Genomic DNA, 26,008 nt, shown 5'->3' on the forward strand with positions numbered 1-26,008 from the left:
TTTAAAGCAGCACCTGACTTAAAAGAGTAATAACCCCGCGATTAAATTATTTATACTTGAAACCAACTTGCAGATGCTTTTGTCTGCTAAAAAATACATGAACTCCGAACGCTTTAGAGACTTAAAATACTGATTTCATGTCTGAGGATGTTTTCCAAATCTTACTTAATCACAATAAAAGATGTGGGAATAAACCAGAAGCCTTTTTATTTAAAAAGGACATCCAGTAGCAAGTTGAATGCTGCTGATGCCCATACAGCCTCAGAGGCAGATGGATGACTCTCTGATCAGGTTTTCATATGTTTAGAACCAAAAAGAGAGACCAAGCTCTCTGGTATGATGCTTCAGGAGATCAGGAGGCAGAAGGATTCATGGCAGTTTTTGTCGTGGTTCTGAGCCCAGCCCTGGCAGACTCCACGTGAACAGGCCCCCACCCCTCACTGCAGAGGTCCAAATACAGCTCTTGGCATCCCACGATGTGTTCAATCTTGAAATAATTTTTCTTTCCTTTCTGTGTATCCTAAAAGCTGTGTCTTGCCAAATCCATTGGAATCTGCAGTAGAGAAGTTGCAGTTGAGAACTGCCTGGTGGGTGTTCCCTGCCCTACTGCTCTGGATCCTGTTAGGTCCACAGGCTCCCAGGAGATGGGATACACAAGCCATGGTAGTTTCTATCAGACAACAGCTCAGCACTGAGGATGCTGTTACACTTTTCAGGACAAACCCACTCTAACAGCTTGTTTGTCTGAGTGACCTGAAAAATTATGGTCCAATAAAGAAAAGAATAAAATAGGAAAAAACTGGTATGTTTGTCCTGTACCCTCAGACTGCTTTCAAGTGTCTCAGTGCCAGACAAACATGATCATGCTCATAAGAGGTTATTCTCCCCCTCCACTCTGCCCTGGTGAGACCCCACCTGAAACACTGCATCCAGGTCTGGGGGCTTCAGCACAAGGAAGATGGGAAGCTGTTGGAATGAGTCCAGAGGAGGCCACAGAGCTGCTCCAGGGCTGGAGCCCCTCTGGAGCCAGGCTGGGAGAGCTGGGGGTGCTCACCTGGAGAAGGGAAAGGCTCCAGGGAGAGATGAGAGCCCCTGGCAGGGCCTAAAGGGGCTCCAGGAGAGCTGCAGAGGGACTGGGGACAAGGGCTGGAGGGACAGGACACAGGGAATGGCTTCCACTGCCAGAGGGCAGGGCTGGATGGGATCTTGGGAAGGAATTGTTCCCTGGGAGGGTGGGCAGGCCCTGGCACAGGGTGCCCAGAGCAGCTGGGGCTGCCCCTGGATCCCTGGCAGTGCCCAAGGCCAGGCTGGACACTGGGGCTTGGAGCAGCCTGGGACAGTGGGAGGTGTCCCTGCCTGTGGCAGGGGGTTTGGATGAGATGAGCTTTAAGATTCCTTCCAACCCCAACCATCCTGGGATTCTATGACAGGACGGGACTGTGGCAGTAACAGGGGAAGGGGAAGCTCTGTTTAAAACTAGGCCAAATCACCCCAAATATGAAGCCAGAAAACATCAGCAGAGCTTGGGTATCTGTCTGCATCTGCCCTTAGTCAAAAAATTAGATTTGCTAAGTGCCAGAAAGACTTTTCTTCTTGTTTGTATGTCTTGATTAAAAAACTACAAAGATACAAATCAGACAATGAAAAATATCTAATATTCATACCTAAGGTGAATGTCTTTTGGACAGGTTATGTATTTAGGAGAACACAAAGCAACAGACACAGGTACGAAGTTCCTGTACAGAACAGAGGTAGCTGCCCCCAGAGAGCCTCCAGACTGGATCAGATGCAGATGGGCAAATATTCCAGTGAGGAGAATGTTAAAAGGTAGCATTGTTGGTACAGTCAAGAATCTTATCAAAATTACTGACCAGTGCTGAGCCATGGATAAATTTCATACTGGAAGGACTCTGCCTACAGTCACCTATTTCCTCCAAAGGAAAGGTTTTTCAGATTTCCAGCACTGCTCTGTGGCCAGCCAACTCACTCCTCTGAAGGATCCAAAGTGTGACAGCCACGAGTGGGCACGAACAGTCCCACAACAGTTGGTGGTTTGTAAAAAATAAACACAGGAAGTTGTCCTGCATGCCTCATTCAGAACTTGTTCTGAGCTACATTTAAATTAGTACAGCACACACAATTAAACCACTGCGTGCTAGATACTGGTTAAATGCATGTTATAATGGAAATGAAGCAACAAAAGACAAATTAGAAAATAAAAAAGAATGTCTATTCCATTATTAACCACACAAGTTTCTGATTTGTTTTCTGTTAGTAATTCTTACATAGCATATACATGAAAATCTGGTACATCAATGGGCTTTGAGACATAACTAAAGAGAAAGGTCAGTAATATAAATAAGATGAGACACATGGAAATCAAATTTATGTACAAGGGAGCATTTGAAAATTGATGCTACAAAAATTGATTAATACAAATCTGCATCTACATGTAAGTGCAACCTAGAACACTCAGATTTTTCTCCTTGCAGGTATGATACTTTGGAAATACAATTACTAAAATGTTTTTGTTGAAGAAATTCTTGTAACCTACACCATTACTAGCAACAGTGTATTTAGAAAAAGTGTAAGTTCCTGAGCCAGCAGGTAAGAGCCTAGAAGATATTTATATCTCTATATATATTTAAAAATAAAAAATTAAAAATTTGTTCTGCTTTTAGCCATAAACTCGTAAAAGTAAAAAAACCTGCAGCAATCAGTGATGAGAAGAGAGAGAGTAAAGAAGAGAGAAAAACTCAATTCCTTTTGCCATTTGAACTGCTGCTGACAGGCACTTGGTACCAGTTTAGCAGGTAAAGTTCACCCTGGATCCTCCAGTTTACCAGCTGAGCCCAGAAAAGGTGGCACTTCTAATAGGGTTTCCAGAAACTTGATATAAGGAAGGACCTTTTACAATGAGGGTGCTGAGCCCCTGGCACAGGGTGCCCAGAGCAGCTGGGGCTGCCCCTGGATCCCTGGCAGTGCCCAAGGCCAGGCTGGACATTGGGGCTGGGAGCAGCCTGGGACAGTGGGAGGTGTCCCTGCCCATGGCAGGGGGTGGAATGAGATGACCTTTAAAGGCCCCTTGAACTACTCTAGGATTCAAATAAATACATATAAGAATACACAGAATAGCAGTTCATGGTAAGAAACTATTAGCAATTAGGTTATTTGTGTCTGTGCATGAAGAAAAGGAAACTGGACAAAAGAATGCTGTTTGTTTCTGTTTGTCTCATCTTTGCTTTAGCTAGAGTGGAAAGAAAGACAAGGCACAGCTACCTTTACAGGCTGCAAAGGAAGAGCCCTGCTGGGCTACAGAGTACGTGGGCTTGGTGCCAAGCTGTGAAATAAAGGACAGTGTGACCATGCCAGAATCAAAGGCCTGACATTTCTTACCATGGTGGAAATGACAAATTGCCACAAAAACCAAAGGCATGTAAAAAGAGAAGTCCTGTGAAGTGCTACCAGATGATATTTCCTTGTTTCATGAGCTTATGTCACTTCTCTGAAAAAAAATGAAGTTTCTCCAGAAACTGAAATGCCAATATTCCAGAAAAACAGTGTCCTTGGGGACAAATCAACCTTTTCTTAGATGCCAAACAGTTTAAATATTAACACATGGGAAAATTTTAGGTATACAAATGTGTTGGAAACTTGAGAAAGCTGCTTGGTGTGTCCAGCTTCTTCAGATTATTTTTCCTTTCCCACTGTGTCCAGTGTAACTGGCTCAACTGCAAATGGCATCTAAAATGAATGCTCCAGGTTCCTGAAACACAAAGATATTGATATTTTAGTGATACAGGAATTATAATAAATGACACATTTGCTTTAAAGGGGGAATTAAGTCTTCTGTGGAAAAGGGTGCGTAATAGTAGTTACATGCACGGGCTGTCTGGGCAGCACAGAGAGTACCATGGCCTGTCAGGCCAGTAATTCCTTCTTCAGCAGGTCTCTGACCCTGGGTTGAGATGTGGAAGACCAAGAGCCAGAGCAGTGCTGGCACACACACACTCAGCAGTCTGTTTTAAAGGCAAATGTTGACTGTAGTGCTTCTTGAGTTACAAGCCTACAATTCAGGTTTATCTCCTCCCAAATTGCTCATCATAGCTGTGATGCTAGGAAGATACCCAGTTTGGTCCCCACAATTCCTGTATTTATCCTTCTGTGTAAGTAAAGAACGAAGTTGAAAATGCAGGTAGAGCACCAACATTGTTGTAAATGGCCACATGTGAAGTGATAGTGCTCATCTTTGTGGGCTGTCTCCCACAGAGCAAAGCCCTGTCCTGTGGAGGACAGAAGAGCCACACGATCTGCACAGGAACTGAGAGGCTCCAGCATGTGCAGTGTTACATGTCAGACTTAATAGCCCTAGGTACTTGGAAACAGATTGTCTTCAGTGTTAAGCAACAGACTGGATGCAAACTGTCCTTATAAAAAGGAGAGGCATTTGGAGAAAGCAGAACAACATTATTTCCCTTATTGTCTTAGTCAGCAGTAAGGAAAAGGAGTGGCTAGACCAGGACAATCCTTACACTTCCCATGGGTGACACATGTGCTGCCATCAACTTTTGAACTCCACATTTACAAACACACTGTAATAACTTACCAGTTCCCAGCAGCTTCTGCTTTTGCACTAATGTGGAGTGAACTCAGGTATCTGTGAGAACTTGAACTGTACACATAAACTTGTGGCTGTTTCTAAACTGCCCCAGTGTGCCCTGCCATGCCCTGCTACCTCAGGCTGCAGGGAGACCACACTCACCTGGTCCTTACTGTCTTGGTGCTGACTCAGCAACTGGTTTCTGCACTCCAAAGGCAGTGATAAAAATATTCACAACTACTATAATGAATACTAGTCCAGTTGCAAGGTTGTTGAGGAAGTTCAGCTTTCCATGTTTTGCAGGGTTGTTAAGGTCATATTTTACTTCAAAGAGAAAGGAGAAAAAAATGTTTAATGATATGTATATTTCAAAATCCAGAATAAAAGATTTCCTACTGATGTAGTTCAAGAATTTATCTTATGCTAAGCTATTTGGATCAGTCATATTTTAAAGGGAAGTCAGATTCTGCAGTGTCAGTAAAAGCCCTAAGGGGAAGGTCTGTAACCACAAGGAGCCTATTAACTTCCAGTAATTAGCATCTAATCTCTGTGGAGACACATGGAAGTGAAGGATGCACTAACATCACTAGAAATCTTTTTGAGTTCTTTATGTTTTGAAGCCCAGCTTTGTTGCCAACTTTGAGCATTTAAAAATTATTGAATACATGAAGCTTGAAGCCCTGACAAGATGAAGTTAAATTTCCTAGTTAAAATGCTACAAATCTCTTTACCAGTGCTGGATTTTTTTTTGTACTGGTGCCCTTCCCCAGCTTGTATTCCCTTGTACGCCCTGCTTTTGCCCTGATTCTGTTTTTAGAAAGCAAGGGCACTCTATCTACTAAACAGAGGGAGGTGTGAAAGCAGTGTAGCTGCAGTCCCTTCTACAGACAGCATCCGCTGTGCAAACATTTTCCTTTGTTTCTTGCAGTTGTTTTTTGGTTGAACTGCTAAAGGGAATGAGGGAGGCTCACACAAGGGAGATAGCATTAATTTAGTGTAAGCTTTGATTCCAGGCCTCATGACAGCATAAAAATTAGTTACACTGGGCTGATAATAGGTTTGGTTTAAGACAGTGAGTAGTCTGGGGCGCTTGCCTGGCATCACAGAATCATTAAGGCTGGAAAAGACCTCCAAGATCATCAGGTCTAACCTTTGACCAAATACTGTCATGCCCACTGAAACACCACATGAAAACCCAAGAGTTTGCTGTCTCTGTTCTCAGGCAGGAAGGGCTCTGCAGCTCAGACCTTTGGCTACATTCCTTTGATTCACTGGTGGAGTGAGTGCTGATGAATTCTGGAGCATGTTTTGAGAATGGGTTTTGTCTATTAAGACTCCTAGTTCTCAAGGGCATAGATCACTGGAGCTTGTGTCTGCATGTGCACAACATGCGAGAGAAAGTTTGTACCGGACAAGTTTTTACAGAAACATAAAACTTAGAGCTCCTTCTGACAGGCACACACACAGATATACAGCTTATGTCTCTACTACACAAAATAAATCTTGTTATTCACTTGTAACATCATCACCATGTTCCATACTGCAGAAGTGAACCACAGAACCAATACTCCTTGTTGTTGAAGCAGTTAACAAGCAGTGGTCACAAACACACTCGTGATGCTGAAGTGCTAACAGCCAGCTTCACCTGGGGTCCCTAATTAGGAAGTCTAATGCTGTTTTGGTTTCAAGGAATTCTGGGCGCCTGTTCAAGTCCTGTTTGCTAAGGCAGTGTAGTCAAACAACACAGGCCAGGCAAAGCACTGAAGAACAGTGTGGGGGAACTGCCTGAGAAGCTACTGCACACATGTGTAGGCATGAAATAATTGAAGTTCAGTAGTACTTCAACCTTAAAATGAGTTCACACATCTGTGAAGCATCTGGAGGCATGTGGATGCTTGCATCCGAACAGGACCTGGAAGGACTCTGGTACTGCCATGTGAATGAAGAAGAATAAATTAAATGGAATAATTAATTCATTATGAAACATGGAGTAAGAGCATTTGAGATGGTTGGTTTAAAAAGGAAAGGCAATAATGGCCTAACCTGTTATGCGAGTTAAAAGCAATCATGCTGAAAGGCAAACTGACACTCAGAGCTGTCCCTTTGTCCAAAGGAGGGTCAGAGAAGACAAGTAATACTTGTCAGCTTAGGAAGAGCTCTAAATTTTGAAGCAGAATTGCAGTAATCCTATCTTTGTAATTACAGTACTTAAGATGAGGGTGTTTGTGAAAATGTCCTTAAGAACAGTTATTCTTTAAGTATTTTATTATAGTGGATTACTATGATTTCATGTCACTGAAACTATTTTAAGACATTTTTGCTTTTCTTCCAAAAAGTTAAGGTCACCAGATCACTTCCAAGGACAAATCTGCTGAACATTTCTCACATTGTTTTTGTGAAAGGCTCTTTTGAAGGAGGAAAAGCTTTTAATACCTAGTAGAAACTGTGAGAACTGGCAGCTCCCAGGATAAAACTCTGACTCAAGGAAAGAAACTGGATGGTGGCACAGACTTTTGCTTGGCCTTGTGAGAGCTTGTAGAGACAGAATTTCATGGCTGGACAGAACCAAACTACTCCTGCAAGCTAAAACTATCAAATATACATTGTAAAAAGCAAGTTCTTGCTCTGCTGCCTGTATCTTTGTACTTTCCTGTCCTACTTCCTGTCTCCTTCCTATTTTTGAGCTCAGCAGGACAGCATTGCTCCAACAGTGCATCACCACAGGCCAAGGGCTCTGTCACCCTCAATGTGACAAAGATAAAACTGACAGCAATTTAAAGCATTTCAGCAATGTCTTGCAGAAACAAGCATTAAAATGCAGTATCACAGCACATACTGGGAAATTACTGCCCAACAGAAAGACAGGGAGCTTGTTTACAGCCTCAAAGCCTGCTGAACCAACCAGGGAGACACCTTCAGCTGAGGAACATAGAAGTATTTTGCTGATTTTTCCATCACTCTCTTCCCACACCTCCCAGCATCAACAGGTTAGTTTTTTTTCCAGTCCCTTTCTGGAATCTCCTCTGAGCCAAGACCTGGATTTTGCTCTTGCACCAACTCTACCAAATGCAGAGACAGCTGTATTCCATCTCTTTTTTAAGAAAGAAAAAAGCTGTATCAACTGCATATTACAAGCTATATGTATCCTGGATCCCTAGGAACTTTCTCCTTGAACAGAACATTGTTTTTTTCAGCTGTGATAAGAGAGCAGAACACTGAAAGATTGACAGGGATGCCAAAGGTGGCACCCATAACTCATTAAATGCCATGTGTGAACTCTGCCTGCTCATTTACATTAGGCCCAAGGTCAGGTACCTAGTTCTCACTAAGGTAAAGGGCAAAATTTGAAAAATGTTATGAGAATAAATGATCACACAGCACTAGCAGAAATGATCCACAGCTGTTTCCTACCAGTGGAGGTGTCATTTATTCCAGGTGGGGAATGGTAGATACAGTTTGATTGCAACACAGCCATGCTGAGGACAACATGCCACACCAACAGGATGATGGACATTTGGACTTTCACTTCCCTTTCAGAGTTCTGCATTCACAATATTTTCTTATATGACTGACATGGAAGAAATACATTTCAGTCATAAGATTAAGTAACAGGTCTTGCCAAAAACAGTATTATGAAACTGGATAGACTGCATTATCCTATCTGGCCTACTGATGTTTCTTCTACAGTATTTCATAATTTTCCTTCTTCCTCAGGCTTTCTGGAAAGAAAAGTATTCATAGTATGGGCAGATGAGTAGGAGGAAGTTGATAAAAATTGAAGACTTCACATAAAGCTGCCCTTCCTCCCTTTGTTACAGTATTTCTATGGTTTCAAGAGAAAATCTGTATTTTTGGATATTAGGAAAAATTTCTTCACTGAAAGGGTTGTCAAGCATTGAACAGACTGCCCAGGGAAGTGTCACCATCCCTGCAGAGAATTAAAAGACGTGTAGTTGTGATGTTTATGTACATGGTTTAGTGGTGAACACGGCAGTGCTGGGTTAACTTCTAGACTGGATGATTCCAGGGGTCTTTTCCAACCTAAATGATTCTATGATTCTAACTTGAGGCGGTTCTGAGGTAACGGCGTTTTGAAAGCAAATGGTGTGTCCGTATATCATCTTATAGGCTGTGTCCTATAAGAAACATACCAGTCAATGGCTCTTGCTGTTGCTACCTACCAAGGAATATCAGGAGCACTCCCACCATAATTTGCAGGGTGAGTGACAGACTGATAAGAACGATCAGCGGGATGTAGAAGGAAAAAGAAGGCCCTTGCTCCATCACGGCTTTGAGCTGGGACGCGTTGGCCATCAGCAGGGCAATGTCCAGCATGCTCTCGGCAGCGCTCTTCTTGTTGGCGTAGTGGTTGATGTTGATGGGTCTGTCCCTTTGGAACCACTGTGACGTTCTGTGCTGAAGCCAGCAGAGAGGAAAACTGTTATTCACATCTCTTTTAATTGGTGGTGAGTGAGAGATCACTTGGCCCATCAAATGATTTCTGTAATCATACGGGCAGAGCCACAGCAGTACTGAGATTTCCTGTGCAGCTTTCCCACTGTTACCCCCGTCCTCCAGACAGGAGAGCAGCAAACAGTGCCTGCCTGTACTGCCCTATGGCACTTTTTCCAGCTTGCCTATAGGATCAGTCAAAACAGTCAGCATATTTCTACCCTGGGAAAAGGAGAGACTGGAAAAGATGAAAAGTTTGCACTGAGAAAAAGTTGGGAGGGAAAAACCACTGTAACACAATCCAGCAAACAACAGGTTGTTGTGACTAATTTACTCCTGAAGGCACACTTAAAAATACAGATATTTATTAAATTCACTTTCTCTCATCACACATCCAAAAAGTTCCTTCATTACTCATGAGTCTTATTTTAAGGACTGATGTGAAGCTGGCCACTGTGTGAGCTTTGCTTGCCCTCCTTTCCTTGCTACTCCTTCCTCTGCCATGCCACTCTCCAGGGCCAGCCAAACACCCATACACAGATGTTTTTCCACTTAACTATCATATGATCCGTTGTTGCCAAGAATTGTCCAGTTATAAGGGAATCTTTTTTTCCCCATTTTCACATCAGCTGGTTTTGGTCTGGGGTTGTTTGGTTTTTTTTTTTTTTGTTTGTTTGTTTTAATTGCTCTGCAAACAAACAGAAAATAAAAACCAACTGCAGGGCAAACCTAGAGCTCGTTAACCCAACGGGATGAATATATGAGTGCTTCCCGATGATGATTCATGTGACCTGACTTGAAATTTGACTGCTTGTCTCCCAGAGGTGCCTATTTCTCCCTGGATTAGATACAGCTTAGGGTAACTAGGTTAGTCTTAGGTGCCCAACTCCATGATGAAGGAAGAGTAGGTGATCCTCTATCCTGCTGTCTCTGAATAGGTAAGGAATTTCAGTCTTGCTGCTCTTACTTCTAGATTTTATTTTCAAAAATAATAGACAAATATATGAAAAATAAGCTTATTCTAGCTGATTTCTTTAAAGCTACTTCTTAGAGACATTTTTATTGCCCAAGGGCGTTCCTGACTGCCAGAAAATCCTGTGAAAGAAGTCTGGCTTTGCAGGTTAGCTCAAATACAGAAGACACCTTCTAATTAATCTCCTCAGCAGCACTAAACATGATCAACTCCAAAGCCAGGCTTGCCACAGTCCAGACCTAAAAGCCTCCTTTTAAGTAGGGCAGATATTCACGTACACATTGCAAGTTTTTCCAGGGCATTTAAACACCAAACTTGACCTATTTTCATCCAACATGTTGTAATCCATCACAAGCCTAAATATTTGACTAAGTGTAACTTGTCATAGGGCAGCAGCATATGTCAGAGCTTTTTCTCAGCCTGTGATCTTGCCTTCACCGAGAAAAATGACCTGTAATCATGAAAACCCCAGAAACATTCACTTCCTGTCTCCTGACTGATGTTGTAAAGCCATAAAACAAAAAAAAAACCAAAAAAAAGCCAATTAGCCTTGTCTTCTGGGAGCAAGCTGGAGGCCACTGCCAGAAGTATTGAAACTGATGCAGTCAGTACTACATGGGCACTTTCTAAGATGAGACTATGTGTTACACAGCAACATATAGACAGGCAATGAAAGGAGAAGAGATGTTGCCTTAACCTCAGGAGAGTGACAGTCTGTACAATAGAAATGACAGCAGAACTTCGTTATGTGGCTTTAGAGAGATTCCAAGCATGTGGCAATGTGTGCAGCCCACAGCACCAAACAACACTTACTGTGCCGTGATCACCTGCAGGGCTGCGGAGAGGGAAGGCAGACTGTCTGCAGATTTCCTAGGATGCAGGTAAAGCAAGGCTTTTCCTGCAGTGTCACTTGGCAAAAGAGCAGTGTGCATTCCACATGACCTGCTTCAGTGTCAGTGTAACCAAAACACCTCGTCACACACTCAATACTCAAATTACTTGGTAGAGACAAGCTAAGCCCTTGCGTTTGTGTCTCCAAAGCGGTTTGAGCAAAACCACCATGTGCTGGTTCTCACATGTGTCTAAGAGCCAGGTGAAGCTGGGACTGCATTCCCTGCAGTATTCCCTGCCTGCCTGCAGGCCCCCAGTGCTGCAAAGCTGCAGCCTCTCAGCACAACAACCTGCCCTGCTGGTCTAAGCACAGTTAGACAAAGGACAGGACTGAAAAGCCTCTCCCTCTTGCTCCACCTGTGACTCGAAGAATCCCATGGATGAGCTTATTTTCACAGTGACATGGTGCTGTTCCCACAGACAACACCACTCTGGGTCTCCTCACAGAGGCAGGGGCTGTTTGCTTGCCCAGAGCAGTGCACTCTGCAAGGACAAAGCTACAATGCCATGTCATTAATGGGCACTTTTTTGGCTCTGTAACACAAAACCTCCACTCAAAGATTGCATGGTACTGTTTTACAGTCTCCCTGTGTTAGTACAGACTTTGCCACTGCTTTGCTTCACTCCCCATTTCAATGGTACACCCAGAAGAACTGAGTCCCTTTGAAATACAGAAAGGATTTATTAGTTACATTTACTAAAAAGCAAATACAAGCAGCTCTGCAGCAAATGTCCTTGGGTGCTGAGTTCCATGAATCACAGCTAAGCCCCACTTGGTGATTCAACAGGAAGGAAACAGCACTGAAAATGGAAATATTTGAAAACAATAAAGTATCTTTGCTAAATACAGTAACTTGCTATAGTAAGGATTACAGCAGTTTTCTTTCTATTTGAGGTTAGTTATTAATGCAATTTTATGGGCCAACAGCCTTGATTCAAAATGAGACTGGACCAGAATGACCTCTGGGTTTGTAATGCCATAGAGCAAGCTTCCTGAAAATCTTGTGTTTAGGAATAAGTCTGAATTATAAAACAATGGAAACTTGCTACATAATAATGAAGCTGTGCAGAACTAAAGCTGAGCCATACTGAACTTACAGCGGGGCTGCTCTTTATTGTGTTCTGCAATATTTTTCCTAACCAGAACAGTTAAAAAGATGCTAAAAAGCAATTTTGTTTAAGAAGCAATTTGCTAAGGTTTTGAAGGATTAATCTTTCAGAAAAATAGCACGCGGCTAATTTTTCCAGATCTTTGATGGGGAATCTCGTGTTTGGAAAAAATTCCAGTTAAATCAATAAAGAGATGGATCAGACATAAAAGGAACAATACAGGGCTAAAATAGAACACAATTTCAGAACATTTTTTTCGAAGATCAAACCTACAGTTACAGGATTGCACTAGCAACCCCATACTAATATTTAATAATACCTACAGTTGCAGAATTTCTGTCCACATCTCCATCACTTGCTCACTGAAATTGCAAAGGGTCATATATGGCTACTCTGAAGTCAGACTTCCCCTCCATCTCAGAGATCTTGCTGATCTAAAACCAAACAGGTAAAATATTCTACAAAGAAAAAAAGTACTCTTCCAACAAAAATATTTTAAGCCATATTGGTCATGTAATGGATGATTACAGAATCACAGAATAGGCTCAGTTGGAAGGGACCCACAAGGATCATCAAGTCCAACCCCTGCCCTGCCCAGACACCCCAAATCCCACCCTGGGCATCCCTGGCAGCGCTGTCCAAACACTCCTGGAGCTCTGGCAGCCCCGGGCAGTGCCCATTCCCTGGGGAGCCTGGGCAGTGCCCAGCACCCTCTGGGGGGGAAGAACCTTTCCCTGATCTCCAGCCTGAGCCTGCCCTGACACAACTGCAGGCCATTCCCTCGGGTCCTATCACTGGTCACCACAAAAAGACATCAGTGCCCCTCCTCTGCCCCTCACGAGGGAGTTGTTGACTCCAGTGAGTCTCCCTCCAGTCTCCTCCAGCTGAACAGACCAAGGTTTCCCCCTCCACACCCTTCACCATCTTGTGGCCTCATCTCTAACAGATCCTTTGTACACCTCCTCAGAAGATATTTTGTGGTTTTTCCTTCAAAAAAACATTACATCACTTGTCCGTCTTAGCACTGACTCAAGAGAGAAAAACCCCTATCCCTGGTCTGGCATGAATCATCAGTTTCTTTTCCTATGGAAATTTCATTTTGAGGAGAGGGGGGAGATGTCCATCCAAGTACCATCCCAGGGTAACAGTAACACTAACTAGTTTGTGAGAACTCTGCAATCACGTCTTGAGACGCTGTGGTGGCAGGCAAATAAAAAAAAAGAAAAAAGGGAAAAACTCAGCATGTGTTCGTATTTCATAGACATCATGATTTTCTTGCAGCTTCAAAACCCTGTGCTTAAGAGGAATCACTTTTAAACAAACATAAAATGCAAGTAATGACTACATTAAGAAAAAAAAAGCAGCAATCATGTTGACTCCTGAGAGCTAGAAAAGTTAATATTAAAAAAGGGAAAAGTACAGTCTGCTGAAGGCTGAGCACTGTTTTCCTAAAGCTGTACTGGTTCCAGGATCCAGTTAGAATATTTCTACTCATTAAATGACTTTAAAATAATCAGCACACCTTATGACTAACCTTGTGAAATGAAGGAGTAACTTAAACTTGTTCACACAGCTATTTAAATAGAAGTTTGCTCCTGTATAATTTTTTTCTGCCTTGCACCATTATTACTCATTCCAGTCATTTGGTCTTAGAATACTACTTCTCACAACTGGGCTGTGGACTGTCTATTTTGTGTGGTTAACACACTGTTTGTTTACTATAGCTACTTAAAAAACATGCAAAGAAAAACTTATCACCAATAGTATCAATATTTGGAGTAAATCGAATACTCCAAATTCGATATGAGTAATGCTCTAGAACACACCATGTCAGGCTATACGCAGCAAATGCAATATGATGCCAAGAAACTGCCATGTTTCAAATTACTTTTATGCTCCAAATTACTTCTGAATTAATATACAGACTTTAAGACATTTTTAGGAATAACATGATTAAAGCTGTTTATTTCTACTATCCAATTCTTGTTCACCTTTTTCATAGCTCCTCTTTAACTCCTTTATCTAGCACGTTCTGTTATCTTGGAAACACTGAACTAGATTTTACAACACGGTGGATGAAGAGCGTTTCAAGATGGATCATGAACAAGGAAAGCAACTAGATGGATGAATAAACAGTTACACTCTGTATTTGTATGAACAGATTCTTTGAAGAAGAGACCAGATACTTCTGCCAGGTGCAATTACACACATTAGTCAGTGAGGTGTGCCACGCCAGCCCAAACCTAGAAGCAAGGAATTTCTTGCTTCTAAAAGCCTGACAGCTCTAAAAAAAATGTATTCAAATGAACCGTGGAGTAAAAATAAACCACATCAAACCACTGTGTGGCCACTTGTTCAGAACTGAGAGCTTAACTGGTCTTTCTAAAATTTGTATGCTTTGATTGCTTTGAAGGTAACACCCACACCTGCATTTCATGTCAGCTCTTCTGCAGGAGAAGGTAGTGGTCTGTGGTGAAGATGTGCAAGAGAGTCTGTTTTGAGGAGAGGAAGGACAGGTGCTGGGATGGGCAGGAAGGAAACCAGGGTGGCCCATGTTCCAATGCCTGTGAGCATTCCTCAAAGCAGACACACTTTTCACTCCAGTAATGGAAGATTTAGGCACCTGCAGATGGTCTCTCCAGGTTTAGGTGGCTGCTGAGCTGGGGTGTTCTTTTGTTTGTGTGAATTGTGAACACTGGCAGATTTTTTAAGGCATCTTCTATTCAGACGGGCTTCTGAAAAATCTGTCCCCATCTGTTTTACCTTGCATTTACTTTGTGTGTGTGTGTGAGAAAATTTAAAAAGTGTTTATGAAGTTCCCTGAAGTGCCACTGTATAGATTTAAAACAATGTAATAGCAGGTCTCACTGCTTATTCTTTATATGGCACTCACAGAGAACTTGAGTTTTGATGGGAAAGATGTAACAAAATGAGGGTTGCTTGCAACTGAAGATGAAGTAAAACAGGAAAGTTGCCGAAAAATTCTTGGAGCAGACCATATTGGGAAAAACCCCCCATCAAGAGTATTTGTGATGCAATCACAAAGCTGTGTCAACCAAACGAAAGAACTGCTGAGAAGTCAGAGGTTTAGAGGAAACCACTCCAGACCAACAGTCTGACCTGCATATCCCAACCATGATTCACTTTAGGCGGGATTTCCAGGATTTATTAAAAAGAGATTTTTATTTTCCTTGGTTTGATATTCATGACTCCAAGGGTTTGTCAGGGAGGGAGGGATGGAGAAAGGACAGATGTGCTACACAATCAGCCCCCCCTGTCTGTAACCAGAGAGTTTTACCAGTGACACAGAAGAGGGTTTAGTACAATGGTTTCTGTGTGGCAGAGACTTAGGTTGGAATAAGAGCTGCCTTTAGAGTTTAGTCCTTCCCAAAACAAGATAAAAGACACTCTTTACCAGTCTGGTTTTTTCAGATAAGTAACATGCTCAGCAAACATCCTTTATACTTAAACAATACGAGATGAATACTTTCCAGTGAAGATCTCTGGTCATGTTTTGACTACACGGAGTAGGAAAAAGTTGGGTATTCTTGTTTTTATTTGGATTACTGCATGGAAATTAACCATACAGGCACAACCCCTTGTAATTCCCCGTACTTTTGTAATTGCTTATTCTGCGTGGTTATCGTCGCCCAAGGCGGCTGGGTGGGCAAAGCCCTGCAGGTGCGGCGAGCTCGGGGCGGGCTCCCGGCAGGGGAGGGTCCTGGGTGACAGCTGTGGGAGCCAGGGGCTGCCAGGGATGCTCTGCTCAGCCCTGCCCCGGCGTACGGACCAGCGCAGCGACCTCCCTACAGGAACGGCGTGGAATCCACCCAAGACAGGTAAAAACCCAGCAACAGCCGAGCAGCACCGATGGCCAGGGCGCGGCCGCAGACCGCCCGCACCTCGCGGAGTCCCCGTTCCGCAGAGCCCCGGGAAGGACGCGGGCACCGGGATCCCCCCGCTCCGCCCCGCCCCGCTCCCGCCGAGCCCGGCCCGGGCCCTCACCCGCTCCTCGGCCGCCGCCTCCGCGCCCTCCGCCTGCCCGTTGAGCTCGTGGGTCTCGCTGCCGGAGTCCATCGCGGCTCCGCTGCTCCCCGCTGTCCCGGGCGGGCCGGGGCGCGGAGGGGAAGGTTCCCCGCGGAGCAGCGGTCTCCGGAGCTGGCCCGGCCTCCCCGCGCAGAACCCGGGGCGCTTCCCGCCGCCGGGGCCGCCTTCCCCCGCTCTTCCCCGCCTCCTTCCCGTCCTCTCCCCCTCCTCCTCCTCCCTCCCTGCCCGCGGGCGGAGGTTTCCGCGCCGGGCCCGGCCGGGTCGGGCTCCGCGGCCGGTCCGCGCCCCGGGCGGGCGGAGCTGCTGCAGCCCCGGCGGAGCGGAGCCCGCACCCGCACCGGGGGCGAAGCCCAAGCAGCCGGGGTTGAGCCCCAATTTCCAGTGCTGGCCAAGAATCACATTGCGTGTTATTCTGTATGTAGGGAATTGGTAATGGATGCAAATGGCTCATTTCAGAAATCTGTCTTGACAAAGTGGAAGGCTAGAGTCTAAGAGCTCTTTGATCAGTGTTTTTAGGGTTTCAGTATCGTTATTCTTTTTTTTTTTCCTCATTATCCTGTATATTTTTGTCTCCCTATGCTTACTTTCCCATCTGTGCTGTGGCCAAGAGCACGTACAAAACCGATCAACATACAGGTTTGACGGTAATGGGACATCAGAGGAACGCTCCGATGCATAGAAACAGCTGCCAGCAAGAGCAGAAATGTAAAAAATAAATGTAAGTAGTTGGGTTTTATATGACCACATGTGATCTCTTTTAAAGCCTGATCTGCTCATCTGCACTGAAAGTGTTCCTGAGTAGTTGTTAAACGAGCCACTTTTCTATGTGAAGAGTCCAAATGTGTCTTCCCCAAGTGAACTCCTTCAAAATCCACTATGTTAGGACTTGTTTTTCTCGTCCTCTAAAGAGAATTAAAGGATATTCTATTTACAGAATGCAAGTAAACATATAGAATATAAACAAGCATACAGAATGTAAATATATATAAACATAATTTGAATTTTTAAAAAGATACTATAAACTTGTAAATGCAGGCTGAAGTTTAAGGACTGTGACACACCAAGTAAAAATCTCCCCTGTATGCCATATCCCTGCAGCTTTACCCATGCAGCAGTTGAGCCCACCTCTCTCACATGCAATAACTTCTGAGCAGGTAGGAGAGGGGAATTGTGGCAACCACCTTAAAATTTTATGTGTCTCTGACTGTTTAGTGCTGTGGAGTTTCTCCAGTGGGGTGTGATGGAAATTCATATTCACCTCAACTTTAAGCTGCACTGACTTCTCTGACTTTAAACTGCTGAGTTCTGTTTGGGAGTTCACAGTGATTTTTTATTAAAGCAGACTTAATTGGTGACTGAGTCCGTTTTTGGAGTCCACACAAAAGCAAATGGACAACCAGATGTGGCAAAGTACAAATTAAGCACATGTTGGGCTTCTGTTTTTCATGCTAAAGGTTGTTGAAGATTTCATTTCACTGTTCTCCACGCTGTGCTGAACTGATCATTAATGTTCATCACACAAAACTCCTTTGACACAATGTATACTCGCAAGTTACTGCCTTCACAAACGACACAGTGAGCATTTATTTAATTAGACTTCACAGGAAATCCTCGTCTATCTTGCTTCCTTGGCTGCCTGTTTCATGCAGTGGGCTAGGAAACACTAATTTAGAGAGAGAAATAAAGTTTGTTGTTATAGCCCGTAGAAAATGGAAGAAACAATGTTTTACTACAGCAAAGGTGTATGTGTATGTATATAAACCACACTGTTGTCAGTTCTTAACAAGTCCAAGGCTTAAAAAAGCACATTGCTTTCCTAAATTTTGGGGTTTGTGGTAGCTAAACTTCAGTAATACGCTCAGCTAGGCCAGCCTTTATCAGATATATTACCTGTTCATTCAAAAGTTATTAAATATGCATGGACCATAATTGTTGGTGCACTTGGATCCCAAGACAACCTGGTCAGAACCCTCTCTGGTTGCAAGCATCCAGTGACACTTTAGGAGATACTGTTGTATTTCTAAAGACTCCTTTTTCATCTTCTGTACCCCCTTGCAAATGCATTTTGAGAACCTTGTCTGGCAGTTGTAAAGGTTCGATGTGCTCTAGTGAAATTGTGCTGCCCTTAGTCCTAGAAACGAGAGATCTGCTCTTTGTACATGACAATGATAGTGTTGAGTGATTCCTCCTGTGTGGTGGCTCACTTTGTGCTGCACAGTCACATGCCAAGGAGGCCTGAGAGTAGGATCTGTTGTTAATCCTGTGGGAAATGGGTGTAATTTCAGTGGAACTGGGAAACAGCTGAATTTGTGTTTGTGACACGTATGGTCTGAAACAGTCAGTTCTCTGTTGAAACTTTGTATTTGTCAGTCCAGTCTAATTTTTTTAACAATAAAATTTCCTGTTATCCAGCCTTTGAGTTAGTTCTGTGGGTTGAATCTGAAAAAAACAACCTTTTGCTGCTTATGAAAAAGACCCTGTGCTCCCTACAGGGAAGTAGGCTCAGACTCCAGCTGTGGTAAGAGAGAGGCAGCCTGGTGATGTGATCAGTCTTCAGCCATGGAATGAAGCAGCACTCTGTGGTAGGTAGGTCTTGTTTGCCTGTCAGTTATGCAGAGAGAGCCTGCAAGTGTTGTCACAGGAGTGTGAGGCAGGCAGTCTGTGAGTGTTTTGCAGACCAAATGTTGGAGGGTGCAAAGACAATCCTTGGGACCACTGTCTGAACAGCCCTTGAAATTTGGATGGGAGTATTGAAACCAAAAACCCCACTACTCTGCATCTTTGCATTTTAGCTATGAAAGGAATTTCCAGTCTCTATTAGACTCTCAAGCTGTTAGTAATTATTAACCATTTTGTGGGGTTTTTTGTGGCACAGAATGGTCCTAAAACACTGCTGAAACTCAACTAGAAAGAACAGCACTTCGCATTTCACAAAAATGTCAAGGGTTTTTTGCTCTGACTTGGTTTTGGGGAGGGATTTGCATTTTATTTTGCTAGGGATTCATTTTCTCTGCCTGAATACTATATATGTGGCCAAAGAGACAATCTGAGGAAACCCAAAATAAAAAGTATATGGTACTCCCTGGCATTTGTGGTCACCATAACAGCACGCTGTGATCCAAACTGGTACTTCTGAACTACAGCACAAGTTTAAGTAAAGAGGTTGGTACAATCTTCCTGTGGGGAAATGGATCAGTCATTCAAAAACGTAGAAGAAAGGGAACTAAGAAGGAGGGTGCTGATGATGAAAAATGAGGCTGCTTGAGGTGTTTAATATGGATATAGAGGTTAAAATTCCCAGACTGGTACTTTGCACCAGATACTACTGCAGCGCCTTTTGTAATCTCCTCCTACCTTCCTCATCACATCCTGCTTTTTTTTTTTTTTTTTTTTTTTTTTTCCTGGCATCTAAATTTACAGTTATGAAATTTTAGTTCCTTGCCCTGGGACCTATGCTAAAAAAAAAAAAAAAAAAAAAAAAAAGCAAACCAAAATCCCTTTTTATCTTACTGCAAGATATGTGCAATTTGATTGTTTATTCTGGGAAGAGGTGAAAGTGCATCATATCTTTGGAACTACTTGGAGTGAAAGCACATTATTTGGTGCTCTTTCTTCCTTTTTTAGTTTCCTGTTATTCCTGCAAGCCTTGCACTACATCCTGCAGAAATTAGTGGTGTTTTAAAAATAATGTTAATATAAATGCTTAATTTAGGCAGCTCTTCTTCTAAATGCTTGACTGATTTTAATGAAAATAACATTAATAAAAAGTAGCTAGGTGTTGCTGTCTGATATCTCTTTAGTTCATGACTACTTGTAGGTCTCTAGGAAGGAAACTGACTTCTCTCTTTACATTTCACCTGAATTATTTACTTAATTGTTTTTGTTTGTTTGTTTGTTTTGTCTTGTCATAATTTCCTGTCTGATGCTTCCTCCTTGTGATTATGTGAACTTCTTGGGAGTTGGGAGAAGATAGACAAAAAGGCATTTCCATGATGCTCTCTGTGAATGGAGGGATGCAGCAGAGATGTTCACCTAAGGACAAGAGAACTATCTCACTTTCCCTTTTTAAACAAAAATTGGATGGGTAAAAAAAAAATCAGAGCATTAATTTGGAGAAAAAGCAAAGGAGAAGGCCCCGACAAACACCAAGGCTGGCAGTGGAACTGCAGAATTCCCTGCATCTTCCATTCATCCCTCTAAAATCAGTCTTTGCTTCACGTGCTTCTGTCTGCTTCTTCCCAGCTGTTTCAAATAGCTTCATAATGGGCATGAAAATGGTGCTATTTTCTATAATGAATGGTGCCAGTATGGAATTACTTCCCTTGGTTGGACGTACCCAGCAGTGTAAGCAATGCTGCAAGCTTATCTCCTGCAGTTCATTTTCTGTCCAGGGGTCATGATGCATAATTTAGACCTGTTGCATACCCTGGATCTTTAGTAAATCTGTGACACTATTAATTCCGTAGTGCCATAATATTTATCTTACAAAATTACTCACTTCCCACAAACTGCGACTTAGTCCAGAGTGATAAAGGAAAGTAAGGCTGGAAGGTCTGGTCTGATTGTGGCAATCAAGCACATACCCACTGCAAAAAAGTTTCAATAGGCTATCAGGACTCGGCTCTGTGTTGGAGAGAAAGAGGAAGAAGGATTCAAAACTGTTTTGGGTTATGACTGCAGCCATCACTAATATTGGAGAGGGTTGTGGAAGGAGGAGTTGGTTGGGCATGCACACTGAAGGACTTTTAGATAAGCTGAACTTTGTCAAAGTAAAGTTTTGGGTTGAGAATTAATTGTAGCAGCACATCTGTGTTAATCTGGAAGAAAGGAAGCTCAGGGGAAACCTTACAGCTCTCTACAACCACCTGAAAGGAGATTATAGTGATGTGGGTGTCCGTCTCTTCTCCCAGGTAGTAAGTGACAGGACAAGAGGAAATGACCTCAAGTTGTGCCAGGGAAGACTCAGATTGGATATTAGGGGAAAAATTCTTCACAGAAAGGGTGGTAAAGCATTGGAATGGGCTGCCCAGAGTAGTGATGGAGTCACCATCCCTGGAAGTGTTTAAAAAAAGTATATATATTGCACACATGGTTTATTGGTGGAAATAGTGGTGATGCTGGATTGATGATTGGACTTGATGATTTTAAAGGTCTTTTTCAACTTCTTCTGTGAATCAGTGATCTGCTGTGGGCACGCAATCAGAGAAGCAGGTCATTGGGATATTTTTAGGTGCTGTGACAAGTGTCTGGGGAAGAGAGGGTTACATTTGTGGGTATATAATATCAATATGGCAAGCAGCTTTCTGTACTGCAGGCAGGTATCTAGTTCTCTGCTACTTCAGAACTCATTTAGTGAGTGATTACACTGCATAACACAGGGTAAGGAGGGTGTTTGAATCCCCTGTATAATAACCTACCTGCATTGCTGGAGTTGCTCCGGAATCACTTGAACTGTAGGGCCGCCTGGCAGCCCCAGGAATCAATGGTTATGTCAACATCAGAGTTCTGAAAGTGACCTGAATGTTTTTATTTACTATGAGTTTAATGAAAAGCCGATGATCAAGGCAAGGGATAGTGCCCTTCCCTTCTAATCAGTAGGATCTGGAAAGACATTTTGGAACATTTTCCAGACATTCTGGAAAGACATTAGTGGAAGGTTCCCTGTCCATGGCAGGAGGGTTGCGACAAGATGATCTTTGTGGTTACTTACAACCCAAAACATTCCATGATTCTGTGACTCTGATTTTGCCTGCTCACAAGCAACTGGTTGTGGGCTTAATGCATGAAGCACATATGGAAATTTCCGGCCTCTGGTATTAGGAAGATCAGTTTCAGCAATCACATTTGTCCATTTTGGATTTAAAATCTTGAAGCCAGTGATTAAATACATTTTTTTGCTTAAGGTGTGCTGCCTTGCTTGGCACACACGTTTGGAACAGACTTTTTGAGAAAGAGGAGGTTTCAAGCAGTGCTGGACTTGTGCCAGAAGGAAATGAGCAAGCTCCTACCTAGAAATAAGCAGAAACATCTACACAAGTGGTTTAGCATTAAAATGGGGGACGTCTGGAGTTAGTGAGAATGATCTGACCCAGAATATACAATTTAACAGTATTCTTCTGGATTAATTTTTGATGCATTTAGAAGTGTAAGGCAGTTAATTTTCTCTTTAAAGAGCAAGCACTACCCATTACATAAAGGACTTCTCTGTGCTGTAGCACTCACTTCCCCTGGGCTTGCTGCCCTCCATGCACTCACACATTGCTGTGCAGTGTGCTGTGTTCACAGCACGTACACTCAGCTCAGCCTCTCAGCTGCTCTATTCTGCCTTGTACAAGCAGCTGTTCTGTAGTCTGCAGTGCTCAGTGCTGTTTGGTGAGCAGCCGACGTGCCTGTAGTGCAGATGTTAGCAAGGCTGTGCCTGGCAGGGCTGATTTTAGGGAGAAGAGGGACCCAATGGCCTCGGGCTCCCCTGGGAGGGAGGTGGCTGGGAGTGCTCTTGGGTATCTCATCTGAATGTGAAGTATGGATTTGCAGCATGGCCACAAGTCATCTGGAAACCAGAGAATTCTGCCTGGGCCTGGCATGGCATGGCAGCGTGTTGTCTGACCACAAGTGTTCAGAGACAGCTGTGTGGTCCCCCAGCCTGGCCCTTTACACAGATTATTGGCATTCCTCCCTGGAGAGTCCAATGATCTGGTTTTTACGTATTTTTTTAGACGATGATGACAGCCTGCCAGGTTGTGAGGTGGTCCTACTGTTCTCTAATTCTGGAGCACACTTCCTGAGGAGATCTGGCACTCTTGGCTTAAGCTTTCTATTAACTCCCTCCTGGAATTCCTACTTTGGGGTGTGCTCACACTGCTGCACCTTTCCTGCGAGGGAACAGGATTCACGCTTCAGGGAGTGTTACCACACAGCTCTATCTGAGAAACTGGGTACAGCCTTGTACCTCAAATAGGAAAGAAATGTCAAGAGTTTGGATAGAAGAGACTCAATTGGAGGAAATAAAGCTCCTATTTTTATCCTCTGTCTTAAAGACTTCATAACTTTTACACTTTCTGGCTGAAATTGCTTACCTTAGTCTATTTCTATGTATTAATTTCTCCTTTTGAAAGTCCTAATAGAATCACTGCACCTTTTTAAACCACAGCATATATATATGTGTGTATATTTACACACTTGTACAATTAGAGGATGTGATTTTTATGCAAAATTTGTTGTGGAAATTGTAGAGCTGAAATGAAATGGCATATAAAGTTGCAAATTTGGCATGGTGAGGCTGGTCTGAAAGTTCTGCTGAGCTTGAGCATTATCTTTTATAAAACTGTGATGAGTGTTAATGATTTCTCTTAGCTGGTAAAGTGTCTTGCTAAGAAAGTCACATTTGCTTGTGCCTGAAGCTGCATAACTTAGCTGTGGGTTACAAAATACACAAATAACACAGGGGTTTAGGAGGTGGTGGTGTGTTTTAGAGGATATACTGGTAATTCACTTCAGAGGGCTGAATCTTCATCTGGGTAATGAATGAGATCAGGAATCAGTTGCATTTCCATTCCCAAACTGTGTTCTTATTGCTTCATTCTAGCCAACAGAACTTCCTTGCTATCATTAGATTATTTTTATAGATTTTATTTTATCAAATGGATGGAGATCGACTTAAATACCTCTGTGCGCAAACTCTGGAATTTAATGTTTACTTTTGAAAGGTGAATTTAAACTTTTTTCATCAAACGTGTAGGCAGTGATAGGTCAGAGATGACCCATTTGCAGTAATATATTCCAAAACAAGGAATTCAAAGAAAAATCAAACCTAATGTACTTTTCAGGTATGTGCAGAGGTAGAGCAGTGCTCTAGAAGAGGGAGTGGAAGGAGGTTATCTGTGAACCAGAGTAAAGAATGCACCTGTTTAAAATGCCAGGTGTCGGTACAGGTGTGAATCTGAATTGTTTGTCCCTACATAGCTTGTCAGCAACCAGGTAAATAAGAGAAGAATCAGGCCCTAGAGCTACTGTTGGCAAAGGCTGATTCAATGAAAGGAGTAATCCAGTTAAGTGAAAAGGCCTCTGTATATGGAATTACTCACAAATGTAATTCATAGAACAATGTATGTTGTTGAAATGAATTAAAAAAAAAAAAAAGAGGAAAGGAAAAAAGGAAATAAATGAGCTGTTCAAAGGGTTCTTTTGTATCAGACTCATGCTTTTAGGAGTAGTTCCCAGCTTCCAAGGTGTATGGGGAGAGGAGGGAGAGAGGAAGGAAGAAAAAGAGACAATTTCCCCACAAGGTAGAGCACCATCTCCACAGGTAACAGCAGCGCTGAGGATCCCAAGACCCCCAAGCACCTGCCCTGCAATGGGCCAGAGGCATGAAGAAAGCAGCCTTCATTGCTGAGGTGCAGCCCCCCCCGTTCCTCGTGTCTTTTATTAATATTACTATCCTTAAAAAAAAGAAAAAAAAGAAGAAACCGGTGATCTTGCCAGCTATCCCAGTTTTGGAGCATCAGTCAAGGCTTTAGAGCTGCTGTGTAGCAGTAGGATTGTGTCTGTGTGCAGGACTGTAGGGCCTGATCCCTTCTGGGATTTTTGTGCTCTCTCGAGACTGAGTTCAGGTTCCACTGTGTGCAATGGGATAAGTTCATGTGCATTGTCCAGAAATACTGCAAAATAGGCTTATGGGTGTGACTGATGTGTGTAACACAGGAGTTCACATGTCTTGAGTGTGCAAGCAGTGGGGCTGGTTTTGTTCTCTAGAAAGAATTCCTAGTTAAGGTTGTTTTTTCCAGAATTTCTGAAGTTGTCCCTAGATTCTCTGGGTAATCTAGGTTGAAGGAAACATCAGGAGGTCAGCTAGCCTAACATTTTGCTCAAGTAGGATTAGCTGTGAGGTCAGACCAGGTGACTTAGGGCTGGCTCATACTCATTGGCCTTTAAGCATTTTTTGGTAGTTTCTTTGTCATGGTAATGTTCCAATATATGAATTTACAGATATAAATTTACATCCCTTTCATGCTTTCTTTTGCCAGGTTCATAGACAGGAGCTTTTTGAAAAGCCAGAAATTTGACAGTTTGTTTGTTTGATTTTTTGAGGAAACCACATGAAATCTTTAGGTCTGGATCATTTAAAATGGTAACTACTTCAAATCCCATTGTGATAGACCAGCTAGGTAGCAAACACAGATGCTGTTTATTGCTGACACACAGTTTAAAATAGCAAGAGGAAATTCAATCCCAGATGGAATTTCAAGGCTGGAAATCACTATTATAATTAATTTGCTTGAATTTCCTGCAGCACCACTCACAGTTTGCCCAGCAGCTTGAGGTTGAACCAGAGAAGGACAGTTGGCATTGCTGGAGTCCTTGGCATTGCTTTTAAAGCTGACATTAAAAGAACTTGACAGCTTTGGGATGTGGTGAACACTGTCTATAGACTAGACTGGACTAAAACCATTAAATATGATACATAAGGAAATTTTAAAATCTGTTTCACCTGGTAGTGCTGAGTGGCCTCAGCAGAACCTGTAGACATTAATTCTGCCTGTGGTCTGCATTCCCCTCTGCAGTTATGCTGAGGGCTGTCTGTAAAAATACAAATTTTCTGGTGTTTTACTTGCAGACTATCAGAAACACATTGCAAATGTTTCTCTTTTCTGGTTCCTATCTCCAAAAACGTGTATATACATAAGGGCTTTTATTTCAAGACCTGCTGCCTAACGAAAGCAGCGCCATCTGGCTTTGTCTTCCTTTTTTTCACCAAATACTCGATACAGTGTGTAAAAATAATCCCGACATAACCCGTTTATTAGCACTATTGCCATGTTTTCACTTCACTAGATGCTTATACTTGCAATTATTTCATGTTGTTGGCTTTTCTACTTTATTTGCTGAGTGACTTTTGTGTTTTTGTTAAATCTTGATGGTTGCACTAGTTGTGAATA

The 26,008-nt window shown here is 42.8% G+C and overlaps 1 protein-coding gene across 1 annotated transcript; it reads right to left on the reverse strand.

Annotated features, from left to right (window-relative positions):
- Window positions 1-1,763: 1,763 nt before the first annotated feature.
- Window positions 1,764-16,218, reverse strand: NINJ1 (ninjurin 1). The gene is made up of 4 exons (XM_082289008.1): window positions 16,032-16,218; window positions 8,782-9,016; window positions 4,763-4,924; window positions 1,764-3,766 (listed from the first exon to the last, which is right to left on the reverse strand). The coding sequence occupies exons 1-3, from the start codon at window positions 16,101-16,103 to the stop codon at window positions 4,770-4,772; spliced, it is 462 nt and encodes a 153-aa protein (XP_082145134.1). The 5' UTR covers window positions 16,104-16,218; the 3' UTR covers window positions 1,764-3,766; window positions 4,763-4,769.
- Between the last annotated feature and the right edge of the window lie 9,790 nt (window positions 16,219-26,008).

Source organism: Coloeus monedula (genome assembly GCF_965178545.1).
Source record: "Coloeus monedula genome assembly, chromosome: 11".
Lineage (NCBI taxonomy): Eukaryota > Metazoa > Chordata > Aves > Passeriformes > Corvidae > Coloeus > Coloeus monedula.

Coding starts and splice junctions, on each gene's coding strand:
- NINJ1 (XM_082289008.1), bottom strand. CDS start 16,103: ATGGACTCCGGCAGCGAGACCCACGAGCTCAACGGGCAGGCGGAGGGC. Junction 9,017..16,031: donor AGGCGGCGGCCGAGGAGCGG/GTGAGGGCCCGG, acceptor TGCTGGCTTCAG/CACAGAACGTCACAGTGGTT. Junction 4,925..8,781: donor AGTGCTCCTGATATTCCTTG/GTAGGTAGCAAC, acceptor TTCTCTTTGAAG/TAAAATATGACCTTAACAAC.